Consider the following 21,931-nt stretch of genomic DNA (forward strand, 5'->3'; position numbering starts at 1 on the left):
ACTGACGGCTACGATCTTGCAATCGTCCAGAATCTCATTCCAGAATGGCAGATAAATAAACTATTTAAAACTAGCAAAACTCTCTTCTCCTTCGGGCATATTTTACCCATTGCCACTAGCATATGAGCTCAAAACTGCCATCACATCACATCCATCCTCACACAAAGCACGTGTGGGTCCTCAACCTCCAGAAACCAACTTGACCAGCCTTTCCTTCAACCTCAAAATCTACAATCACATCACCACCTCACCACACACAACCACACCGAATCCAATCCTACTCCTACTCCTACTCTAACTACTCACCTCACCCTCCCACAATCTCCTGCCACAAACATCCACCCAAAATGCGCCACGACATCCGCAGCACCGTCGACCGTCTCGACCGCCCCAGCGCATACTACAACAGCAGAGTACGTCGCCAACCCATCCAATCTCCCATCCTCCAAGCTAATCAACCTCCAGAACAAGCGCAGACGCGACCGAGACGAAGACACCGCCAACGGTGACCACCCCGCCGAACCACCCGTCGACCCTCTCGCCGACGCAACGACCCTCTACGTCGGCAACCTCTCCTTCTACACCACCGAAGAGCAAGTCTACGAACTCTTCTCCAAGTGCGGCGAAATCAAGCGTCTCGTCATGGGCCTAGATCGCTTCCAAAAGACGCCCTGTGGCTTCTGCTTCGTCGAGTACTACACCCATCAGGATGCGCTGGACTGTATGAAGTATATTGGTGGTACGAAGCTGGACGAGCGTGTGATTAGGACGGACCTGGATCCGGGGTTCGAAGAGGGCAGGCAGTATGGTAGGGGGAAGAGTGGTGGACAGGTGAGAGATGAGTATCGTGAGGATTTTGACGAGGGGAGAGGTGGTATTGGGAGGGCTTTGCAGCGGGATGATGAGGAAGAGGATCGGTATAGGTGATGAGCGATGGATAGAAAGATGGTGTTTGAGTAGGATATCGATACCCGGTAGATGGGCGTATGTACGAACAATAATCATGATTTGAAGCATCACACATTTGGTCCTGTGGTCACATAAGCGTAGTTAGGTGTATAACCAAAGTTGGTCGGAATTGTTACAAGAGCGCCGTCATTCTAATAGTACAAGTGTTGCTGCTGGTATTCCATCTATTCCTCACAGCATCCGTCTCGTCCCGCCTGTTGTCCTAACTCTTTATACAAGGCAATTCCACTCAATCGCCAAATTCCATCCCTCAACACTCCGCAATCGATGGTTGTCGTGATACGCTGGCGAATTGACCTGAATCCCATCTCCACCAAGCATCCGAATCGATCGACGACGTCGTTTAATAACCAGGAGGGTTAACCCGTTGCGAAACCCTCGTCCACTTGGGCAATTCTAAAAAAACAAGTCAGCAAGCCAAACACCCACTTGCCATCCTCCCATCCCCACAAACATACTGTGAATCCCCTTCCTATACCGCTTCGCCTTCCGATCAAAAATTGTATATTTATCCTTGGGCAACATCTCCGCCTCAGTCGGCATCTCAGCCTTCCACCTCTCCAGCGCCTCCAGCGTCTGTCCCTTCTTCGCAAGCGCCGAATCCAACGTAGCTACCACGCTGTCCACCGCCCGGAGTCGTAATCTGTGTCTTCGCTTCTGGAAGCGCGAAAGTCGCCACGGGATCTTCCACAGCAGTCCGCCCGACAGGGGATTCGTTATTCTAAAGGGTCCGAACATGGTGTAGTGTCGTTATCTGCGCGGACGGGAATTGCAGTTTTGAATGTCCGCTCGCTCGACGGGTTGATGGGTCGAAACTTTTTGGGTGGCAGCTGTGGAGCGGAATAATTGCGGCCCCGCTGAGCATCAGCAGCACCAGGGGAACACGGCATCTCCAGCTTTCGCATGTCGACACAGACTACAATAACTCGCTGCGCAAAGCTCGATTGCAACATTTCGCGCCGGTCGCGAATGCACCGCCCATAATGAGCTACTACTTTGCCATTGTTGGCGCCCAGGATAATCCCCTGTTTGAATACGAATTCGGTACATCGAAACAAGGCGGCGATGGGCAGTCCCGATTCACAGACCAACTCCGACACTTGAACCAGTTTATTCTGCATTCTAGTCTCGATATCGCCGAGGAGGTGCAATGGTCACAAGGGCAAATGTACGAGTGTCCTTACCAGTTCCTTGCAGCCGCGCTTGTGCCGGGCAGGACTGGCTATGCTTGACATGGTGAAGCATTGCTAACGTTAAAAGGTATCTGAAATGTATTGATAAATTCTTCAACAACTACATATCGTGCTTCGTTACTGGAGCAAACGTCAAATTCCTTCTCCTACATCAACCTATTGTTCCTACGTCCACGAGCTCGTCGAGATCATCGACTGCTATTGGCGCAAATCCCACGAGTCCGGCGACAGAGGAGGCAATCAAGATGTTCTTCACGGAGGTATATGATAATTGGGTCAAGGCTGTGATGAATCCGTTCTACAAGGCAAATACAGAGGTTACGAGTCCAGTGTTTAGGGCGAGAGTTGCGGCTGCAGGACGGAAATATTTGTAAAACAGCCAAGTGCTGGGCTGCGTAGACAGGCAACATCACGGACTGGGAGATCACGAGGCAATGATACCAAGGTAGAATAATGACGCATCTGTCGGCGTAAAATTAGGCAGCAACATCCAAATACACATGGGACATGTGATCATTCACAATCATACAGTGAGCAAAGAGCAAATGTTGGCAAATTTCATGTTGGTATTTCATCTCTGAAAAAAGGTCGTCCATCATCCATTCGGGACGCCTCAGTGATTTCTCATAAACCCAGTTCGTCCCCCAACGCCATAATGTCAAATACCCATGCTATAACCCGCCGAAATCTGACTCCCATTTCGGCACCTAGTCCCTTTCCTTCCACCACGTCCTCGTGTAGTATATGATGTACAAAGCCCAAGCCAGTGTGTAACCGTAAATGTAAAGTTTGGGGCAAGGTTCATGGTTACATTTAACCACCGAAACCGTACAGGGTGCGGCCCTGTCGCTTCAGAGCATAGACGACGTCAAGAGAAGTGACGGTCTTGCGCTTGGCGTGCTCAGTGTAGGTGACGGCATCACGGATGACACCCTCAAGGAAGGTCTTGAGAACAGTACGGGTCTCTTCGTAGATCATGGCAGAAATACGCTTGACACCACCACGACGAGCGAGACGTCGGATAGCGGGCTTGGTAATACCCTGGATGTTGTCACGAAGAATCTTTCGGTGACGCTTGGCACCACCCTTGCCGAGGCCCTTGCCGCCCTTGCCGCCTGTTGAAAGCATGTTAGCATCGATGCATCATGAAGTAGGGTATTGGGCAAATGGTTCATGATGCCGTTGGTTCATGTTCATGCAGGTACGCGTCTGTTGTTGATGGAAATTGTGATGAATGATCGTCACCATCCAACAGGATCTTTTCCAACCCCAGAAAACGCGCACCATGTTTGAACTAGGATCTCGGGACCAAATGGACACCACATGGATTCTATAAAAAGAAAAATCAAAAAATAGAAGCTACTTACGTCCAGTCATGTTGATGGATGTAGATGTGAGGTCTTGAAGATGTATCTAGACGTGTCGCGAAGTCGCGTTGATGACGTTGAGTCAAATGCAGAGTAAAGTGTCGAGTGAGAGAGGGTGTGCGTAAGAGGGAAAGTAGAAGCGGGGGAGGCCAAGGGGGGCGCGCGAGGGGGATGGCAACATAAATACGTGGATGAAATCAGTCAGCTCAGTCGCGCCCGAGGACTTGCAAAAACACTGGATCAGTAACGTGGAGCAGGCGAGGAAAACAGCGGAAAATGAGGTGGTGTTATTTTTTGTTTGGGGCCAATTCGGGAAATGCGTTTGGCGCTAACCCTGATTTGGGTGGGGCGTGTGCCTGCGCGTTTGAGTGACTTGGGAGGGATGGACGGTCAGCTTGTGTGAAAGTACCTGGTGATCTGGGAACTCAGTCGGCCATGTACCTCTGTTATTGTGCAGGAGAGAGAGCTCCGCATTACCTGGTGTCTGGTTGTGTTGCAAAGTGGGGCGGCCTTGGGAGTGATCTGTGTCTGATCTGGCTGTTGTGCCAACTTGGGGACTGATCTGGAGTGAACCAGTTGGCACCTTGCCTAATGCCCGTTGGAGTGGTGCCTGTGAGGCCGAAGGATGCGCCACAATACAAACGCCACAGCTGCCTGGACTTGGACGCTCTCCAACATTACCACCAAGTACATCTTCACCACATGTAACAGATCTTAGGCACTGTGCTTCATCCCAAGGAGAACATGGATCATTGAACACACTGTGACACCAGTTAACGCCTTGGGGCTTCGAGTGCTGGTTTGTTCGCATGCTGTTCATCACTACACCAAGTTCACACACTCGGCAGGCAGGAAGGTGCAGTGGCAGCGTACAAGGGAAGGAGCAACTTAGATCGAGGCTCTCCAAACACCTTAGGTACCTATAGGAAGTCACACAGGCACAGATGAGATGGCACAGTTAGGCTTCATAATAAGTTACACATGGCGAATAGTAAAGTCGCACCTCATGATGCCTCGTCTATCACTGGTCAACAATGTACAATTCGTTGATATATACCCTACAACACTTAATGATACACACAACAACCTGCCACCCATTCCTGACTGTTCTTCACTCCTTGTGTTCAGTCCCTTATCCAAGCCGACCTGCTGTGACTCCAGCCAAAATTAAAACGTCCAAAGAACCAAAAGAAGCAAGTACTTAACGCCGATGCCATGCCAGGCCATGCCATGCAACATGCTCATTCCGATCCCGATTCCGATCCGCTGCTACCATGTCAAGCTGCAGCCAGTCTATATTCCGGCTTGCAGCTCTATTTCCATACTTCCTGTTCATCAGGGGTCATACTTGATAAAGTCGCAGTCGTTATCGTTGTTGTAAACCCTGAGCAGAACGCCCCTGCTTTTCCCATGACTATAAGTAATAATCATCCACAGAAACCGCTGAAAGCTCCATTTCGATTACCCGCGATATCATGCCATCATTGAATCGTCCATCGGTACATCTTCTTCAAAGCTTTCAATCGCTTCTTTAATCTTTGGTCCAGCCTAGAATCACTCAAGTCAGTCAAATGATCACTAATCAACGAAACGGCGGTAACGTCTCTGCTCACCTTTGGATCTAGGGCCAGCGCAATGGTGAAGTGCCGTACAGCCAACTGCCTCTCATTCGTATTCCTATACAGCGTTCCAAGTAGGAAGTGAACAGTAGCCTCGTCGGGAGCAAGGTCTTTGAGTATCATCAGCTCCTTCTGCGCTGCCTCAATTTGTCCGACAGTGAGCAGTGCTCGGGCCTTCTTGTACCGAGTTTGTGCTGCTCTCGGTGCAAGCTCTGCTGCCTTGGAATATGCGTGCAGGGCTTGTATCATTTGTTTCTGCTTCTCCAACACACCTCCCATGCAGCATATCAGCACGGCATTGTTGGGATTGATAGTCTGTGCGGCATAATAGTGGTCGTACGCCTTGTCATAGGCGCCAAGCCTCTCCTGTACTCTACCGATGCCATAGTAGGCGTTGTAGTGTCGTCTGTCGGCAGCAATGGCCTGACGATATGCTGTGAGTGCCTTGTCGTACTCTTCATTGGCGACGTGCTCATGTCCTTGTAATGTGAAAGCGTATGCAAACTTGGGGTCGAGTTGAGTTGCACGTTTGAAGCAGCGAAGCGCCTGTTCTGGGTCTCGAGCCAGAGACCAAGCATTACCCAAAGCACACCAAGCCTGCGGCGAGTGCCAGGCGGAATCGACCAGTTCATGTGCCAGGAAGGAGAGGTCAGTTTCTCGCTTCAAGTGCCACAAAACTGTCGAGTACACTTCCATATCTTGCAGACGAGATGGAGCTTGGACACGCATTCTGCGGAAGAACTTTTCCGCTTCCGCGTAGGCTGCTTGCTCGTAGTAGGATCGGCCCATCTGAGAAAGAACCCACGGAGTGCCTTGCTGGGCAGACGGGAGTGAGCCGAAGGCTTGCAGAGCCTCCTGACATTGGAACCTGGAAAGCGAATAATATCCATTGCCCAGCTTTTTCATGAGATCCAGTGTCCATTTAAGCGCTTCCTCAACTTTGACAACATCAGACTCGACCACTTTGGGCGCTGCTGGCTGTGGTGCCGGTTCTCTCGTTCTTGAGGTCTCTCCGTGATCGACGTCGGCTTGGTCATCCACAGGTTTTCTATTTCCACTGACAACTCTGCCGACGCTTGAGCCACTAGAACCAGGTCGTATGATACGTGAGACCGGGGGCCTAGCCTTTTTCAACTCACGTCCAGCGGACGCTCCTATCGTCGCTGCCCCTGCGTTAGCCTTTGTAGAAGGTTTGAACATGTTGAGCCTGGCACTCCGTCTAGTCGCATGCTCGTCTGTGTTAGTTGATCTTGGAACCGGGTGGCCTGAAAGCGTTCGTTTCCTCTCCACTGCGGCTATGTGACCGGTCCTCGCGCCTCCACCTGCCGCTGTTGTGGTTGCTGTTGTCGGACCATCAGGCAATAGTTCCACAGGATGGTGCTCCTGTCCAGGCCGAGCATTCCTCTTCGTTGCTAACCTGTAATTCATACGTGGAGGTCCGTCGAGCCCAGTATCGACGCCCTGAACATTCCTGGCTCTCCTCGCTGGCGCCTGTGGTGGCTCCTGTCCATACACCGGTCTCGCAGCTGTTGCGTCTGCCAAGCTTTGAGGTCCGGTCGGAGTTTCCATTCCTTCTGCAACAGAAGTCGGTTGGCTGCTCGTAGATGCCGCAAGTCGCAAGCGCGCATTCTGGATTTTGGACATGAAATCATTCTCGGGAGCCTCCGTAAACATGTCCACCACAGGGCTGCTTGTTTCCGCTGATGAGAAGCCAATATTGAAAGGATCAGATCCCAAATCCGCCGGCACGTTCCTCGTGATTGCTCGTTTTGACGAAATTACATCCAGGGGCGCTTCTCTCGCATACTCCGCGGTGTTTGATACGACATCTGATTCAAAGCTCTGAGCCAAGCCTTCGTTTGATCTAAATATGTTGGGGACACGAACGTTGATGCCCATGTCGCAAAGTGCCGTAAACGCATCCCACATGAACGGATTTTTCTTTAATGATTCTTCGAAACAGCTCACAGCCTTCTTCTTATCCCCATAGGCACGATGCAGCTTTCCGAGCAAACAAAGAATAGCGGGTGTGTCCGGGAATCCCGCCCTCGTCGTAGCCGTGTGCCTTCCAACGCTGCATTTCTGCGACCACAGGCCTTTCGACTTCTCAAGAGCCACGATGCCATCCTTGTTTCGCTCCAACGCTAGACAGGCTTGAGCAAAGACCCAAGCACAACCCAGGTTGACCCCACGGTATCCCATGGGCTTGGAGATATCATACGCTGATCGATGGTCACCAAGTCGCAGGTGGCAAAGCGCATAGAGGTACGCAGCATCTGCGGCCTTGGGATCTTGGGCGGCGAATCGCTCGGCAAAGAATAGCGCGTTGTCGTAGGAGGCATTGTCGAGGTGATAATGGATCACCTGTCGCAGGAGGCCCCCGACAGCGGCCGGGTTTGGTGCCATCCTGGGTTAGGCCACACTCCCAGGTTGGCGAAAGGAAATGGGCTCGTCAGGATATTGTCAATACGCGGAGGGTTATCAAGACGGAGGTGCCATGGGAGCCGCGCAAGACAGGCTGTTAGAGGATATGTTGAACGCGAACGATTGGGTTCGGATGCCGCAATCAAAGCAGGCGGTCGCTTGATGGGTTTCTATTTCGTCTGTCAAGTCGTGAAATGCGACGGCAAATGTGTATTGCCGTTGTGGTGGTGCAGCTTCACGCTGACGGTTTGTTGTTGTGACGAAGATGCACAGATGTGCACCTAAACACACGCCAGGAGAAATCACACGGCGTGATTTGCACTGTCAGCAATGCGGAAGCGGCGGTCACATCCGGTCGTTCCAGTATTGCCAAACAAACGCTTTTTCGTCCAAGCCCAGAAATATAGAGGTGATGCAGTGAGCAAGGTGATAAGTCCTCGAAAATTTTGGGTTGACTCGGCTCCGTGGTGAACAAGTGTGTAGTGAGTGGATCCCCAGCCAACGACTTTAGGCGTGCAGTGCGTTCGAGGGACGATTCCGGCGACAACCCATAACAGCACCGAGTCAATACAAGGGAGAGAGGTAAGAAGACGGAATACTCGTAGCTTGCAGTAGACCCACGAAATTAATCGAGCTTGGCCGGATGCGCTTCTTCTGTCAGCAAAACCGTCACGGCGCTGGTGAGCGACCAAGTTCCGTGAGGCAGAGAGGATAAGAGCTGGACCTTGAAATGAATGACCAAGGTGGCAGAGTGGCGATGAGGCGACCAGACATCAGCCAGCCAGCCTCCAGAGTGCACAAAGTCCAAGCGACTGCTACCCCTGCCAGGTACTGAGGTGAGTAGAGGCGCGAGGAAGACAGTTGTTGACGATGGCCGGTGCTTGATTGGATGAGAGGCACTCGTTGCGTTGCTTGCCCAGCAACAGAGACAAACAGTGGGTCCTTCCTTCTGTTCCCTGTCTCTGTCGAGTCCGGTTGAGGTTTCCTGCCGCCCGCTTCCGTGGCGCCGCAATCCAACCACTGACCAGCTGCAGGCGGAGAGCAGAGCACCTTCTGCGCTTGAGCTGTCCTGAGCCCTCCTGACACAAGCTTCACATACTGGCTTGTCACTGACATGCAAAATCGGCATCATTGACATCTCCAACATTCCTCGGTCCACCGCCGACGAGCAACTAATTGTCGCAACCCATACCACATAATTACAATAACTACCCATCCTCATATTCAACCTTGCAAACACAGCGTCGCTCATAAGCACTCATCCGATTATCAAATCGCTATCTATTCGGCCCCTCCTCCAAGAATAGCATCACATTGTCTCGCCAGCACACCACCACACAATGGCGCAAAAGGCAAAAAAGGACCGAGCCAAATCCAACTCATCGGCTCTCAACACTCTGCACATTGGCTCTCTCACCGTCAACGTCCTCTTCTTACTATCCCATTTCCTCTTCCGCCCTCGCTCCCTCGTGACGTACGGCCTGTTCGTCACGCCCAGCATCATTTGCGAATACGTCCTTGAGATATCGGGCCGGCCCAAGTATGATGCTGCCACGGGGGCTCTCAAAACTGCCGGGGAGGATCTCTCTAACGCAGGATTGACCGAGTACATGTTTGACGTCATCTGGGTGACGTGGGCAGCTACCATTGTTGTCATGCTCTTTGGTAATTGGGGGTGGTTGCTGTGGGCGGTTGTTCCAGCCTATGGATTGTATCTTGGCTCAGGACTCTTGGGAATGGGCAAGCAAAAGATGGCGGAATTGCAGGGCGGAGGGGATAGTGCGGCTGCTCCTCAGGGAAACCGGAGAGCACGGAGGGCTGCGTAAAGAAGGACATACGTCATATATAGGGCTGTATTCTACGTGACTATTTTTGGCTCGTAAGAAAGAACAAATGTATGAGTGACGAAGACAGATAAGGAGCTGTATTCTAAATGTGCTATTTCTTAACACTTGATATCTCTCAGCCCAATAAGCTTATTTATCAGGGCTTCTATGAAATCGAGAAACCATCCCTGTCTTCAAATTCCAACCACGCACACCAGTTTCCTCAAACCATCCTCTTAGGTCTCTCCCCAGTCCACCGCTCCAACATATCATCATCCACATCTCTCACCAACACATGAATATGCTCCAGCGACCTAACGCTCTGCAACGCAACCCAATTCTTAAACCACAGCACCCTATCCTCACCACCCTCCCCCAACGAATCGACAAAATACCTCTTCACAAAGTCCCTAACAAGCTCTCTACTCTCGGGCGTCATATCTCCTCGCTCGCCATCCGTGGCAATAAACGTACGTGTCCACACCACAATATGCGTGATATTAGGCTCCAGTCCATACGGCCAGTCGTTCAATAAGACTTTGTAATCTGCTTCCTTGTCAAATGGCACAGTGGATTCAGGCGTGAACGGCGGCTGTCCCCATGATTTAGGAAGTCGATTAGCGAGGAGATACTGTGTCATGCTTCCGTACTGGGCTTTCGTCTCGGCTGTCCATTTCATGTAGCGTTTTAAATCTGAGGGCACGCGCTTGAGAACTGAAAGATTGTTGGATTCTGAGGCAGGTGAGTTAGCTACATTGGCGTCTGCTGCAGGATTCGTGAATCTTACCAATTAATTGCTTCAAGTCCTGCCAGTCATGTTTTTTGAATTCCTCGTCCGTCTGTGAGAGCACCCACTTGTCTACGTCTGTGAGAGGAAAGGGTGCTTCCTCCTTTATCTCGGTGGTGACATTGTCGCCCATTTTAATTTGCGTCGTTCACAATCCCGACAGAACAGTACACTTGTCCGCTTTGCGAAAGGAAGAAACAGAAAAACTAAAACGATAATCCCGAATTAAACAAAATTTTAATAAAAATCTAAAGGCGTTGTCGAAATGTCACAATGTATCTGTCAAAATCGCTCTGCGGGCTGTTCACGCATCTCTGCCTCGTAAATGGAGTAATTAGGTGAGCGGTGAAAATGAAACGCGGCAAGGCGCGTATTACCTAATGTTACATCATTTCCCCAACGACCAAATGAATTGGACAGCTCTCAACTTGTGACAGTCATTTTCATTTCGAAAAATTTACACAATCGATGGACTCTTGCTCCTGCAAGTTTCAATCCGCCAATGCCCGGAACAAGCACACACTTTGATGAGTAACGCCAACCAAGTCGCCATTGCTCATCTCAGCGACATTTTGCGCCGACGGTCCAATTCTCAACGCTCCTCCCCCGAACAAACATGTGACTGCGTCGATAGTCCCTGTCCGCGAAGCTTAAATGAACCGAACCGAACCGCCATGATCGTCTGCAAATTACTCAATTAATTCTCATTTCCACTCCTTCTTGTACATGTAGATAGACACCCGGCCAGCAAATTCAGTCTTTTTTCCAAGCAACCGCCTCCCTCGATATGGTCTGATCCAGGTCCCACTCCACGGCCGTCACAATGCTCCTCGGCCCCGTTTCTGTCTTGGACTGCCTCGTCGCAGGAGTTATACTCGCGCCCCAGTTACTATGGACTGCTGGACTTTTCGCTACACTGACTGTCGTCACTAGAGGTCTCCCATTTCTTTGTAAGTGCTGCAAGCTGGTGCGTGAAGAAACGCACGGTTCGGCTCGTAGACACTTGGTGTTGGTAGCATGTGTATGTATGTGCCAGGAAGCTGACGATGCATAGTGTTCAAACTCCCTTTTCATTTTCTTGCTCGCTATGTCAAGGCGCGGGATGCACAGCCGTCGTTTATCGCCGAGTCTACTGCTTTTGAGGACATGGTCATTCGAATTGTGAGATATGGCTTCATGAATTTCCCAGTCAAGACCATCAGAGTCTTCTTGTCCAGGCAGTTTGCCTATCCGTTTTTGAAGTGGAGGATGTTTAGAAGTGGCTATTTTTCGTTCCCGGCTCAATTACAGGAGAAGGTTCTCGAACAGGTATGCTTTTCGCGACGGTTTGATGTCGATATGTCCCCAAAATGTTATATGCTGACTGGTGTTTGTGCTACAGGGCAGTACTACTACCACCGGTCTTTGGATCAGGCATAATCCAGATCGTGAGCCTGATGTGGTGATCTACTATGTTCATGGTATGCGACCCATTATTCGTATTTGAAAAATGCAGTATACCAGGTTTGGCTGCATATGATATCTCGTCCCCTATACTGACCAGTCTTTAGGTGGTGGTTTTGCGTTGGGATCGTGCTACTTTTACCTCGAGTTTTTGTTGGCTATGCACCACTTGCTACTAAAAGCTGGCTTTGAGAATCCGGCCATCTTCGCATTAGAGTACACCCTCGTCCCCGAGAAAACGCACCCAACCCAGGTCAACCAAGCTGTCCTTGGTTACAAGCACATTTTAGAAGAGATCAAGGACGCATCCAAAGTGTGCATCGCTGGAGATTCAGCTGGCGGACTATTGACGCTAAGTCTTCTTCTAGAGCTGGGAACGAAAGCAAAAGGGCATCAAATGAACGGCATTACCGCGCTTGCCGTCCCTAAGTTGGCTGTCCTAATTTCCCCTTGGATTACACTAGTATCAAACATACACTATCCATCAGAAGTGGACTATCTAGAAAGGGAGACGCTGTGGAAGTACGGAAAGGCATATGGCGGATCCGCGGTGCATGACTCTGCAGCATCGCCGGGGCTATGCGAAGACGGAAACCTCTGGAGAGCAGTTAGTCCACAACGGGGATACTTCATTGTATATGGCGGGGAGGAGACACTGGCGCCGGACGCCGAGGCCTTCATTCGTCATCAAAGGAAAAACAAAGTCGAGATCGATGCCATGGAGTTCAAGGGTGGCATCCACGCGTGGCCAGTTGCGTCCCTCATGCTTTCTGGGCCTTGGGATCGGCGGCTACAAGGACTCGAGTCTATTGTTGGACAAGTTAGAAAGAAGTTCACTAATGATACTGTCGCAACTAAAGAAAAGGTGTTATCGTTGACATAGAAGTATCAGATTAGATCAAGTTAAAATTAATTACAATCATAGACTCCATGGTATGCGCGGATCGGGAACCAGAGCGGCCACCCAAGGATGTGCTCGGCTTCGTCACCGCCATGTTGCCTCTGAAGTTTATAAAGCTCATGATTTGTATCATCACCAAAACGAACACGTGCAGACAAATGCCATGCATTGGTTTCTTAAACAAGAAGCAGTGGGGAAACTCTCTTACCTTGTGGAACTAGATGATTACTCGGTCTGTTTGCTAACCTAGGCACTTGATGCCTGTGTTAGCACTCACCGCGCACGACAGTCGGGCGATGCTTGACAGGGATGCCACTTGTCAATTGGCACGTTTGGAATGGCACTTGCTGTCGTGGCCATCGCACCTCTGATGTCGCAAAGAGGCTCAAAGGCGGAGAAGTAGACGTCAATCCAATTGTGCCAGGCGCGTGATATGTGGCATGCACGACAGACCGACGGCATGCATTCTCCCTCGTGCAAGACACAGGTCGAGGTGGCTAGAACGGGAAAGTGCATTGGCAAAATACAAACTTGGAAGTTTCGGAGGATGTCGTTATGTATTCAAGACGACGATATACTGAGCACCAGGCCCGTGGCCAATGTGAGGAGACGCGGCTCTTCGAAGCTTCTGTCCAGACAAGATGAGGTGCAAGAGCGCCAGACAGCACAGTCTCAAATTCCACCGCGGCAAAGGGAGGAGTGGGGTCTGGTAGATTCGGCTCCGGTGGATTGTCTGTACGGAGGGAGTTCCTGATAACTGCCTACCTACTAGGTAGTAGGTGGATGTTTGGAGCCGTACAACCCAAGACATTGCCAACGGGGCAGCAACAAAACAAACTGAACGGTGACGGGCTTCAGCCAGTTCCACCTGTAACAGGTCATGGCTCAGGCGCGAAGGCTTTTCAATCTGGCATGGTTGCTCAGCTAGACGAGTCTGGTGTGAAGAGCGCAAGGCGTCCAGTGATTACCTTAGCTAGAAGTGCAAGATAGGGAGAAGTGTAAGATGGAGTTTTAGTTCATGTAGAATACATGTATCCTGTTGGGATCTGACATGGGCAAATTGAGCCAGGGACCAGGGTAGGGCAATCTTGGCCAAAAAAGAACTTTGAATCCTCCCAGGCACAGTCAGTCGCACCTGCTCGCGCACAAAAAGCCTCGCAATATGACAACAGCAGGCGCAAGTCAGCACGGAAGCCGCAAGTGAGGATGCACAAAGGCCTTACCGTTTTCGGCACCGTCGTGTGTAACCTGTTCACCCCCTCCGCCATTAAGCCCACCCCCACCCGTTGCTTCGTTGTCCAGTCAGGACGTCGGATTCAGTTGTCGGAAGGCATGGAGACAAAGTCAAGTCTGGTCGCACCAGGCCAGAGAGCTCCAGTCGCCAAAGGCGAGGAGGGGGGGAGGAGGAGGCAGCAACAGATTGGGCCAGGCCAGGTAAGGCCAGACATGTTGAACTCGAGCTCCCCTCCTTGCTCCAGTCCCTCCTGGCTGGACTCCCTCCATGTCAAGCTGTCCAAACTAAACTCCCCCAGGTGGCATTTGAGATTTCAGACGACGCACCCCCCCCATGATTGCGCATATAAACGGTCGGCATTCCCTCAGCGTCTCCAGGCGCAATCTGTGCTATGAAGGATCCCGCCATGGCCAGCCAGCAAGATATTCGCAATCGCGACCAGCTCAACACACGCCGTCTTTGCATCAGCCCAACCATTCATCATCAAATCTAGCGACTGCCTTGGCAAAAGCTGGTCAGCCTTATTTGCTTACTCCAGTCTGGTTCAGGTGAGGCAACGAGCAGCAAGACAGCCGGTGCCGCACAAGTCCAGATCTGGCACGAGGTGAAGGCATCATCGTGCATCTCGTCTCGGCCAAGTACCACACGCCCCTCATAAGCTCCGCAGAGCTGGTCTGGTCTTGCCTGGTCCAAATCTGCCAACCAAATCCAGTCCAGTCCACCTCCACAGAGGCTCCCAGCTTCCAGAGTCGGCTCATAATCCTAGCACAAGCTCAACCGCATCAAAGCACTTCACCCCTGGTGCCTTTACCCTTTCTGTTCACTTTCTTCTTGTTGTTCACCCCTCTTTGGGCTATCATTTCGTTTATCTTCAGCCTTCCCGCCGAGAACTGCAACACACCATCAGCTACCCAGAGCTTACAGTGCTCGCTTCGGCCCGGCTCCTTTGCTCATGTTGCTTTCTGGGCAAGTCGCAAAAGTGTGTCATTGTGAGCTTTGAGGAGGGTACAGGTTTCATAACCCACGTACCATTGAGACGAGGCCATTTCATTTTATTTAATTTTATTTTTTTTGTTTTTTTGCCCATCCTAATCCACCGACTCCGGGGACGGGCAAGTCTCCCAAATCGAGGATACAACATCTATCTGCCAGCCTTGGCCTGACGATTGAAAGACGTTCCCTCCGTTGTATCAATCGTATACTTCTCAACCTCCTACCATATGTCCGGCAGAATATTTATCACCTATCATTCCAGAACTACACCGTCCACTCGCAATATATAAGTGCATTGGACTATATATCCTGTGTAGTCCAGTACTTATTGTCATCATCTCCATCTTGGTACCTTTTGTCGCTTCACACCGACGTGCGATTATTCGGCGGTGTCTAGGTGCCAGGTTTCAGACACCAACCGTTGATGCATACTGCAAGAGTACAACGGAACGCAATATACAACAGGGCAGCGAGATATTACAGATCACAACGGCTTGTTGCAATTTACAAGGTCCCTGTACACGAAACTGCATGGTAAGAGCCTTCAACGGACGCCAGACTATTCGCTTTCCCAGCTTGCTATTGGTGGAGACATCCTTCAGTAACAAGGGAACGCCGTCATAGACCAGTCTATTCAGCCAGTACCCATCAACCATTCACGAGCAAACAGCCAGGATCGGAGAAATAGACCTGGACATTCGTCTTGAGCGTGGTTTATTGGCCATCAATTGTGTAGGGTGTTGTAATATTGCATGCACGCCTTCACAAGGATCAAATTGGCATCATAAACCCGCTGCTCCATACATCAAGACAGTTAGTCCTTGGTGGCGCATACCTGACGTGCCACGAGCTCAAGTTGCAGCGTTGGAAGGGGATTTTTTGTTTTAGTCGTCGGCTTCGCTGACGGCTACCAAGCCCAACGACGGCAAAGCAATCGGAGTCATAAAAAAAGCTCGCAACGAAAGAGGGAGCTTTCGGCCAGTCCAGTTGCGAAACTAATACTCTCTATCACTCTTCCAACGACCGGCCTGCGTCAATTCCAAAATTGAAGGCGGCCCCCACCATTCACCATGTCCCCAGACGATTCCACCTCGACATACGCGCCAAAGTCGCCAGACCTTTCTTCCTTTTACTCCAGCGGCGGCCCCACCCAGCCTGCATCGCAACTCCATCCTCCAAGCCAAGGTCCAGGCCAATATAAATTGCACCCTCCCGCCTACGCCTACGGTTCTTCCTACACACCACCACCAATGCCGCAGGCGTCAACCTCTGTACCGCAACAACACATCAAGTCTGAATTCTCATCATACTCCCCGCCCCTGCAGCAGCAATACTCTCCGCCGGGACTGAATCCAAATAATTTGGCACCGCCAAACATATCACAAAATTCATATAGCCTGCAACCACCAGTTTTCCAGCAACAATATCCGGATCAGCTATACCGTGGACATATCCCTCAGCAGCCAGGGCTGCAATTCCAGCAAGAATACCCCCTAAAGGCATCACCAGAGTCTCCTGGTGCGTCAACACAGGCTAACTCAGAAATGCCTCCACGAAGAGCTGCGGCACAACCGCCACCACCCCCGGCCATTGAGCCGTCACCCGTCAAAACCAAGTTTCCAACAGCACGGATTAAACGAATAATGCAGGCTGATGAGGAAGTTGGTAAAGTTGCACAGCAGACACCCATTGCGGTCGGCAAGGCGCTTGAGCTCTTTATGATACAGCTTGTCACAAAAAGCGCCGAGGTGGCCAAGGACAAAGGATCCAAGAGAGTCACAGCACCAATGTTGAAGCACGTTGTTGAAACCGATGATCAATGGGATTTCTTGCGAGAAATTGTCGGCCGTGTCGAAAATGAGAAGGAGGGTAGCAAGTCGAAAGCCAAGGCCGAAAGCGACAGCGACGAGGACTCGGAGCCAAAGAAGAGAGGTAGAGGAGGCGGTCGCAAGAAGAAGGTGTAGAAGCGGTTGGTTCTACGGTGTATTAGATCATGGGCATGCATAATGACTGGAAATGAAGGTATCGGTGTTTTGATTTAAATTTGCCTTCTGGTGAATTGGCGTTTGGTAGGTCTAGCATAAGAATCCTGGGCGTCTGGAGCAACGAGTCAGCAGTTCCAGCAGCTGCATCTTGGACGCGACATAGTGTGGTAGCACCGCGATATTTGGTGTTTGGAGCGGTAAATAGTATTGTATAAAGTTTTATCGCGGCATCAACGCCTATCCAGCGATGCATATTGTCTAAATTGTTTGGTGTAAACAAGCCGTCGCGTTCAACATTTCCCGGTCATTTGAGAAAAGGAAAAAAAAAACTTCCCAGCCCTTGGAGCTACCCTAAAGTCAGTCGACGTGTCTTCAGAATAGCTTGCCCCCTCCACAAGTCACGATGTTATATCAGTAATATAAGGATTATCGGTCATATCGTTAATTATCTAGCTTCTCATGCATGGGTAGTTATTTGTTTTCCTCTCGTGAGTTTTATCCGTGGCCTGGTTGGCAACATCCAACTTTCCAATGAGGGGTCCCAACCAACCTCATGCCACTTGACTCTTTTCGCCCACTGTAACCCGGCCTTGTATACTCGGTAGTGCATAACGGCCATAGGATAACCATGACAGCCTAGTCCTGTCCACATAATAAAACATTCGTTTTATTCGCATATGTTCTACACATTGGTCATCGCAAATGCCACATCACACAGGTCAGCGAGATCTGTTAATTTCTCCCTTCACAAATGGCTGAAACTCGTGCTGATCGTGTTGGCGCATTTTTTTTGTGGTGCCGGGATGCACAGTTTAAAGGTGGGGAGCAGTGACCTCACCAGAGGACAGCTCCCCGAAGCGCAGCTACTTACTGTGCTTACCTGCTAGGTAGGTGCACTACTACTATTTGCTAGCACTGGCCTCTTGGGAAGCTGTGAGGAACAGCCTGAGCTTAATAAAGTGGCAGGCGGGTCGTCTCGGCGGCGGCGGCAATGGTGTTGGGAAGGTGGGAACTTTGAGCCAAGGAAAGTGCGAGTGGGTTGCGTCAGGTGCGAGTCTACTCATGTACTCACGGTGCCACAGTCCAAGGAGCAGTCCTACGACGTGTTCAAATGAATTAAGCCGAGTCAAGCTGGAAAAAACGGAGCGAAAACAATACACCAATGGATATATTGTATTCGGAAGAATGCCTTCTGAGCTGTCGGGAATTGTCTTTCAATTCATGTACCTTTCACGGCAAAGTGATGCGTGAACACAGGGGTTTAAAAACCGACAACCAAAGGACAAGTAAACTGTACCATTGTCCTGTTACATTTATGATGGCCAGTTTGGGCAAATTGCAATTGCTCGCATACAAGTATTCATTAACACATTATAGTATTTATAATTATATTATGCGGTATGCATATACATGCACGCCATATTGATTTGATGCTTTCCAACATCCACTCGAACCAAAAATTGAAACCCGCGACGCAATGCACCGCAATGCACCAATGTCCACATGCCCCATGCAAGATCCCATCCCCATCTCCATCCACCCATCCCTCCAATCCGCGACTCCATCCTCCAACACCATCCTCCGCCGGTCCGCCTCTTTTGATCCCGTCCCCCTTAACTGTACATACCACGGACACTATCCCTAGATGTTACGGTTCGAGAATTGTACACGAAGCAACAAGAACAAACCCTGAATGTCGAACTCACCAAACGAGCGAGCTTCAATCCTGACATCTGACGTCGCCTTACCCCCCCTAGCCATGCGAACAAGCCACCTGTCTACCGCAATCTTTGCCAGCTCAAGCTAGATGAGGCAACTCAGCCAACCTACTCACTGCCACTAGCTTGTCGCCTTTTAGGAACGAATACCAAATGTCGTGGGACCTGCTTCAGCGATTTATCGAATCCGACGTTTTCAATTCGAACCCCTTTCTGCCGGTCTCGTATCTTTCGTGAGTTCTGATCGCCTCGTGAACGACATGATCATTATGTACCCCTCCCACCGTGGGATTGGATGGACTGACGTGGTCACTTTTTCGTGCAGACGATATGCCGACCATGTGGGCATCCACTATGTCCTGTGCCAGAAGTTGCGGCAGTTTCCGTACGAGGATATCGAGTTCTTCCTACCGCAGCTATGCCACCTTATAATCAGCGTCGATAACGAGTCAATGGCCCTCGAGGAGTTTCTGCTGGATTTGTGCGAAGAATCTGTGACTGCTGCACTGTTGGTACGTGCCCTATCTTGGCCACCAAAAGGAAGGATGGAGCGGGGTGAGAGCGTAAACTAATGCCACGATTTGAACAATGCTGCAGACTTTCTGGCTCTTCCAGACCTATCTTTACGATCTCTCATCGAATCCGCAGACAGGAGCTTTCCAAACATGCCGCAGAGTATACAACAAGGTCCAACACATTGTGTTCGGACTCGCTGATAGGGCGCGGCATGAAAAGATCAAGGAGAATGTCTTGCCAGTGACTGTCCTGTCCAGCTTCGTCCTGGCCAGTGTCGCGATGCCCATGATCCCGAAATGGGCTGGGCCACTTGCTGTAGCCCAGGCTCGAAAGCCCCAACCGGCTGCTGAGCTCAGTTCCGAATCGGACGAATCAACCAAAACTCCAACTCCCACGAGAGCACAAACGGTGACGGGAGCAACGTCGAAATCGAAACGCGCAAAAGAAGCTAGAAACTCCCTAGCATCGCTACCTGGTGCCAATGGTGTGAGCGACGGACGCCCTTCACCCAGAAGTGTGCCTCATCTGCCAACATCTTCTCCATCACAGAGACCCAAGCGGCCATCTGCATTGGAAATGAAGTCTGTGGAAGCTCGTCTTAGCTCTGCCTCGCTGCCTCTCCCCTCACCACAGACGACGAGCCGTCCTTCAACTCCGGTGTCGGCTGGCTTAACCCTTCGGCCTAGCGAAGCTGGTATTCATCGACGACACTCGCACAACACAAAACCAATTGCCAACCCCGCCGACCTATCTCACAACCAAAAGACGAAGCTTCTGAGGCAGCATTACTTCCGCTCCCAGACTCAGTTTTTGACCGCTCTCGAGGGCATTTCTAACCGCCTGGTTATAGTTCCCAAACAAGCGAGGATGAGCGCCCTCCGAGCTGAATTGGCGCTCATTGCGCGAGATCTGCCGGCTGAGATAGATGTTCCAGTTATCTGTCCCCCGACTTTGGTCAATGGGTCACCTGGCAAGAGTCGCCACCACAGAATAGTACGACTCAACCCTGCTGAAGCAACCGTTTTGAACAGTGCTGAGAAGGTTCCTTACCTCATGATGGTCGAAGTTCTTAGAGAAGACTTCAGTTTCGATCCTGAGACCCCCGACAATCATCGACTTCTCACCAAACTCTTGGACTCTAGTGGCAAGTCACGCAGACTTTTCGACCTGTCGTCAGAGACACCCAAGATCACGCCTATTGCACGAGCCCCTGAGCCCGTTGTGGACAGCGTTTTTGAACCTACTTCTGGGGACCTGGGTAGCTCTCCTTTGTTAGTAGCGGAAGACGAGACACCTCCTAGGCCAACCGCGAAACATCACCAGCTCCACGGCTCACAGCGATTGTCGAGTGGAGCTACGACCTCTTCTACGACACTGGACGCTGTCACGCCGCGTACATCTGGGCAATCGACCTCAAGATCAAGCAGCCCCGGGTCGAGGCGCAAGATGACTCTCACAATGCCAAGGAATCCCTCTGCCGACCAGCCCGACTTCTCAGCTCTGGCGACTCACATGCGAACTGCATCTCAGATGCTGGCGCAGCTTGACGCAACAAGCGGAAAGAGGCCTAGGCAAGAGGTTGCTGCTATTCGTGCCAAGATTATCGCCAGCATGCAAAGCTTGGAAGAAAAGAGCTTCGATATGGACGAGCAGGGACCAACTTTTGACACCATCATTGCCAAGACGAACGCAGGCGCACCCTCGACAAGTAATCCGGATCTGGAAGAGGACGCTCCGATCGACCCTGCAATCAATGCCAGCGCAGGAAGGGAACGAATGGAGAACGACATCAAGACTGGTGGTGTTCAGCGCCGTGGTGACCGCGACGACCCAAGCGCGGCTGTTTTTGGCGAGGCATGGGAGGCTAAGAAGGAACGTATCCGAAAATCGTCTCCTTATGGCTGGATGAAAAATTGGGATCTCGTCAGTGTCATTGTCAAGACTGGCGCCGATTTACGACAGGAAGCATTTGCTTGCCAATTGATTGATGTTTGCCATAAAATTTGGTTGGAAGCAGGCGTCAATGTCTGGGTCAAGCGGATGCGAATCTTGGTCACAGGAGAATCGTCGGGTCTAATTGAAACCATTACGAATGGTGTGTCACTTCACTCGCTGAAGCGAAGTCTGACGCTTGCCTCGATAGAATCTGGGCAAAATCCTCGACATCGAATTGCCACCCTGAGGGACCATTTCGTCAAGGCCTTTGGCCAACCGGATAGCGAACCCTACAAAGCCGGCGTAGATGCCTTTAAGCGATCTCTGGCAGCCTACAGCGTCATTTCCTACGTCTTGCAGCTAAAAGATCGACACAATGGCAACGTGTTGATTGATAGCGAAGGTCACATTATTCACATTGATTTCGGCTTCATGTTGTCGAATTCTCCTGGGTCGGTCGGATTTGAGGCAGCTCCCTTCAAGCTTACACATGAGTATGTCAATGTTCTAGGAGGGTTGAACTCTCCAGATTACGAGGACTACAAACGGTTGTGCAAACAGGCATTCCAAGGTAAGTTCCACTACACTCGATTTTAGCTTCGTTTTAGCCTGACATTCTATTAGCACTCCGACGGTCAGCCGACAATATTATCGACTTGGTGGCCATGATGGGGCGAGATTCAAAGATGCCTTGCTTCTCTGTCGGCGTGGCTCAAGTGACAAATACCTTGCGGCAGCGTTTCCAGCTGCACTTGAGTGCCGACGATGCAGAGCAATTTGTTGAGACGGATTTGATTGCCAAGTCCTTTGGTAGTTATTATACCCGCCTGTACGTTGTGACACTGCGATTCCTGAGACATTACCCCTATTAACAAAGTATTTTAGTTATGATACCTTTCAATATCGAACACAGGGCATATACTAGAGATCTTTTCTTTTCTTTTAGGTCATTTTTCATTAAAAGAAGACGTAGAAGTACACTTCAACACTGACGCGACATCCCCTCTTCTGGATTTCGTAA

General features: G+C 50.7%; 11 protein-coding genes across 11 annotated transcripts; 6 read left to right on the forward strand and 5 right to left on the reverse strand.

The window, feature by feature from the left end:
• Window positions 1-347: 347 nt before the first annotated feature.
• Window positions 348-927, forward strand: VFPPC_04314 (RNA recognition motif domain-containing protein; the record flags this gene model as incomplete). Its single annotated transcript, XM_018283687.1, has 2 exons — window positions 348-413; window positions 466-927. The coding sequence occupies 2 exons, from the start codon at window positions 348-350 to the stop codon at window positions 925-927; spliced, it is 528 nt and encodes a 175-aa protein (XP_018144848.1).
• A 252-nt stretch (window positions 928-1,179) lies between these two features.
• VFPPC_04315 (ribosomal protein subunit L31) lies at window positions 1,180-1,707 on the reverse strand (the record flags this gene model as incomplete). The annotated part of the gene is made up of 2 exons (XM_018283688.1): window positions 1,180-1,354; window positions 1,403-1,707. 2 exons carry the CDS (start codon window positions 1,705-1,707, stop codon window positions 1,180-1,182), a joined length of 480 nt encoding a protein of 159 aa, XP_018144849.1.
• A 43-nt stretch (window positions 1,708-1,750) lies between these two features.
• VFPPC_04316 (trafficking protein particle complex subunit 2) lies at window positions 1,751-2,536 on the forward strand (the record flags this gene model as incomplete). Its single annotated transcript, XM_018283689.1, has 3 exons — window positions 1,751-1,756; window positions 1,800-2,131; window positions 2,230-2,536. The coding sequence occupies 3 exons, from the start codon at window positions 1,751-1,753 to the stop codon at window positions 2,534-2,536; spliced, it is 645 nt and encodes a 214-aa protein (XP_018144850.1).
• A 439-nt stretch (window positions 2,537-2,975) lies between these two features.
• On the reverse strand, window positions 2,976-3,539 carry VFPPC_15762 (histone H4.1; the record flags this gene model as incomplete). The annotated part of the gene is made up of 2 exons (XM_018293515.1): window positions 2,976-3,277; window positions 3,530-3,539. 2 exons carry the CDS (start codon window positions 3,537-3,539, stop codon window positions 2,976-2,978), a joined length of 312 nt encoding a protein of 103 aa, XP_018144851.1.
• Window positions 3,540-5,002: 1,463 nt separating this feature from the next.
• On the reverse strand, window positions 5,003-7,554 carry VFPPC_04319 (protein bimA; the record flags this gene model as incomplete). Its single annotated transcript, XM_022428396.1, has 2 exons — window positions 5,003-5,077; window positions 5,143-7,554. The coding sequence occupies 2 exons, from the start codon at window positions 7,552-7,554 to the stop codon at window positions 5,003-5,005; spliced, it is 2,487 nt and encodes an 828-aa protein (XP_022284462.1).
• Window positions 7,555-8,912: 1,358 nt separating this feature from the next.
• Window positions 8,913-9,398, forward strand: VFPPC_13605 (hypothetical protein; the record flags this gene model as incomplete). Its single annotated transcript, XM_018291380.1, has 1 exon — window positions 8,913-9,398. The coding sequence occupies one exon, from the start codon at window positions 8,913-8,915 to the stop codon at window positions 9,396-9,398; it is 486 nt and encodes a 161-aa protein (XP_018144854.1).
• A 223-nt stretch (window positions 9,399-9,621) lies between these two features.
• On the reverse strand, window positions 9,622-10,318 carry VFPPC_04320 (hypothetical protein; the record flags this gene model as incomplete). Its single annotated transcript, XM_018283692.1, has 2 exons — window positions 9,622-10,130; window positions 10,186-10,318. 2 exons carry the CDS (start codon window positions 10,316-10,318, stop codon window positions 9,622-9,624), a joined length of 642 nt encoding a protein of 213 aa, XP_018144855.1.
• Window positions 10,319-11,008: 690 nt separating this feature from the next.
• Window positions 11,009-12,511, forward strand: VFPPC_04321 (lipase, GDXG, active site protein; the record flags this gene model as incomplete). Its single annotated transcript, XM_018283693.1, has 4 exons — window positions 11,009-11,135; window positions 11,240-11,493; window positions 11,567-11,645; window positions 11,736-12,511. The coding sequence occupies 4 exons, from the start codon at window positions 11,009-11,011 to the stop codon at window positions 12,509-12,511; spliced, it is 1,236 nt and encodes a 411-aa protein (XP_018144856.1).
• A 291-nt stretch (window positions 12,512-12,802) lies between these two features.
• VFPPC_17743 (hypothetical protein) lies at window positions 12,803-13,045 on the reverse strand (the record flags this gene model as incomplete). The annotated part of the gene is made up of 1 exon (XM_022429432.1): window positions 12,803-13,045. One exon carries the CDS (start codon window positions 13,043-13,045, stop codon window positions 12,803-12,805), a length of 243 nt encoding a protein of 80 aa, XP_022285530.1.
• Window positions 13,046-15,826: 2,781 nt separating this feature from the next.
• Window positions 15,827-16,720, forward strand: VFPPC_04322 (histone-fold domain-containing protein; the record flags this gene model as incomplete). Its single annotated transcript, XM_018283694.1, has 1 exon — window positions 15,827-16,720. One exon carries the CDS (start codon window positions 15,827-15,829, stop codon window positions 16,718-16,720), a length of 894 nt encoding a protein of 297 aa, XP_018144858.1.
• Window positions 16,721-18,612: 1,892 nt separating this feature from the next.
• Window positions 18,613-21,835, forward strand: VFPPC_04323 (phosphatidylinositol 4-kinase PIK1alpha (PI4-kinase)(PtdIns-4-kinase); the record flags this gene model as incomplete). The annotated part of the gene is made up of 5 exons (XM_018283695.1): window positions 18,613-18,692; window positions 18,785-18,971; window positions 19,057-21,481; window positions 21,535-21,739; window positions 21,796-21,835. The coding sequence occupies 5 exons, from the start codon at window positions 18,613-18,615 to the stop codon at window positions 21,833-21,835; spliced, it is 2,937 nt and encodes a 978-aa protein (XP_018144859.1).
• Window positions 21,836-21,931: the final 96 nt, after the last annotated feature.

This window comes from Pochonia chlamydosporia, chromosome 3, assembly GCF_001653235.2.
Source record: "Pochonia chlamydosporia 170 chromosome 3, whole genome shotgun sequence".
Taxonomy (NCBI): Eukaryota; Fungi; Ascomycota; class Sordariomycetes; order Hypocreales; family Clavicipitaceae; genus Pochonia; species Pochonia chlamydosporia.